The following is a 249-nucleotide window of genomic DNA, read 5'->3' as shown; positions in this document are numbered from 1 at the left end:
GGCTCACTTCTGCATGCTGGCCAGCCTCCACGAAGGCACAGACAGGGTGGAAGGCACCAGTGCCACAGGCATACAAGTGGGTCCGATTGTAGGGGTGCAGAATCTTCACGAAGTTCATGCACTCAGCCTGGGGATGGAGGGCATGGGGGGGTGAGGTGATGCTGGGGTAGGCTCTCGGCACACCCGTGGCACACTACAACACCCCTCAGTACTCACAGTGATGTCCTTGACAGCCCCGTTGCATTCCTC

At 59.4% G+C, this 249-nt stretch overlaps 1 protein-coding gene across 1 annotated transcript in view; it reads right to left on the bottom strand.

The window, feature by feature from the left end:
* LOC103803342 (semaphorin-3B-like) overlaps positions 1 to 127 on the bottom strand; it is a gene marked incomplete at both ends in the record, with an annotated part of 3,373 nt that extends 3,246 nt beyond the window's left edge. Inside the window, 1 exon segment of the mRNA XM_009075886.1 lies at positions 8 to 127. Coding sequence (XP_009074134.1) covers positions 8 to 127 — 120 coding nt within the window.
* Between the last annotated feature and the right edge of the window lie 122 nt (positions 128 to 249).

This window comes from Acanthisitta chloris, unplaced genomic scaffold (assembly GCF_000695815.1).
Source record: "Acanthisitta chloris isolate BGI_N310 unplaced genomic scaffold, ASM69581v1 scaffold27405, whole genome shotgun sequence".
Classification (NCBI taxonomy): Eukaryota; Metazoa; Chordata; class Aves; order Passeriformes; family Acanthisittidae; genus Acanthisitta; species Acanthisitta chloris.
Note: the sequence above shows the minus strand (reverse complement) of the source record. Positions and strands in the feature narration are given on the sequence as shown.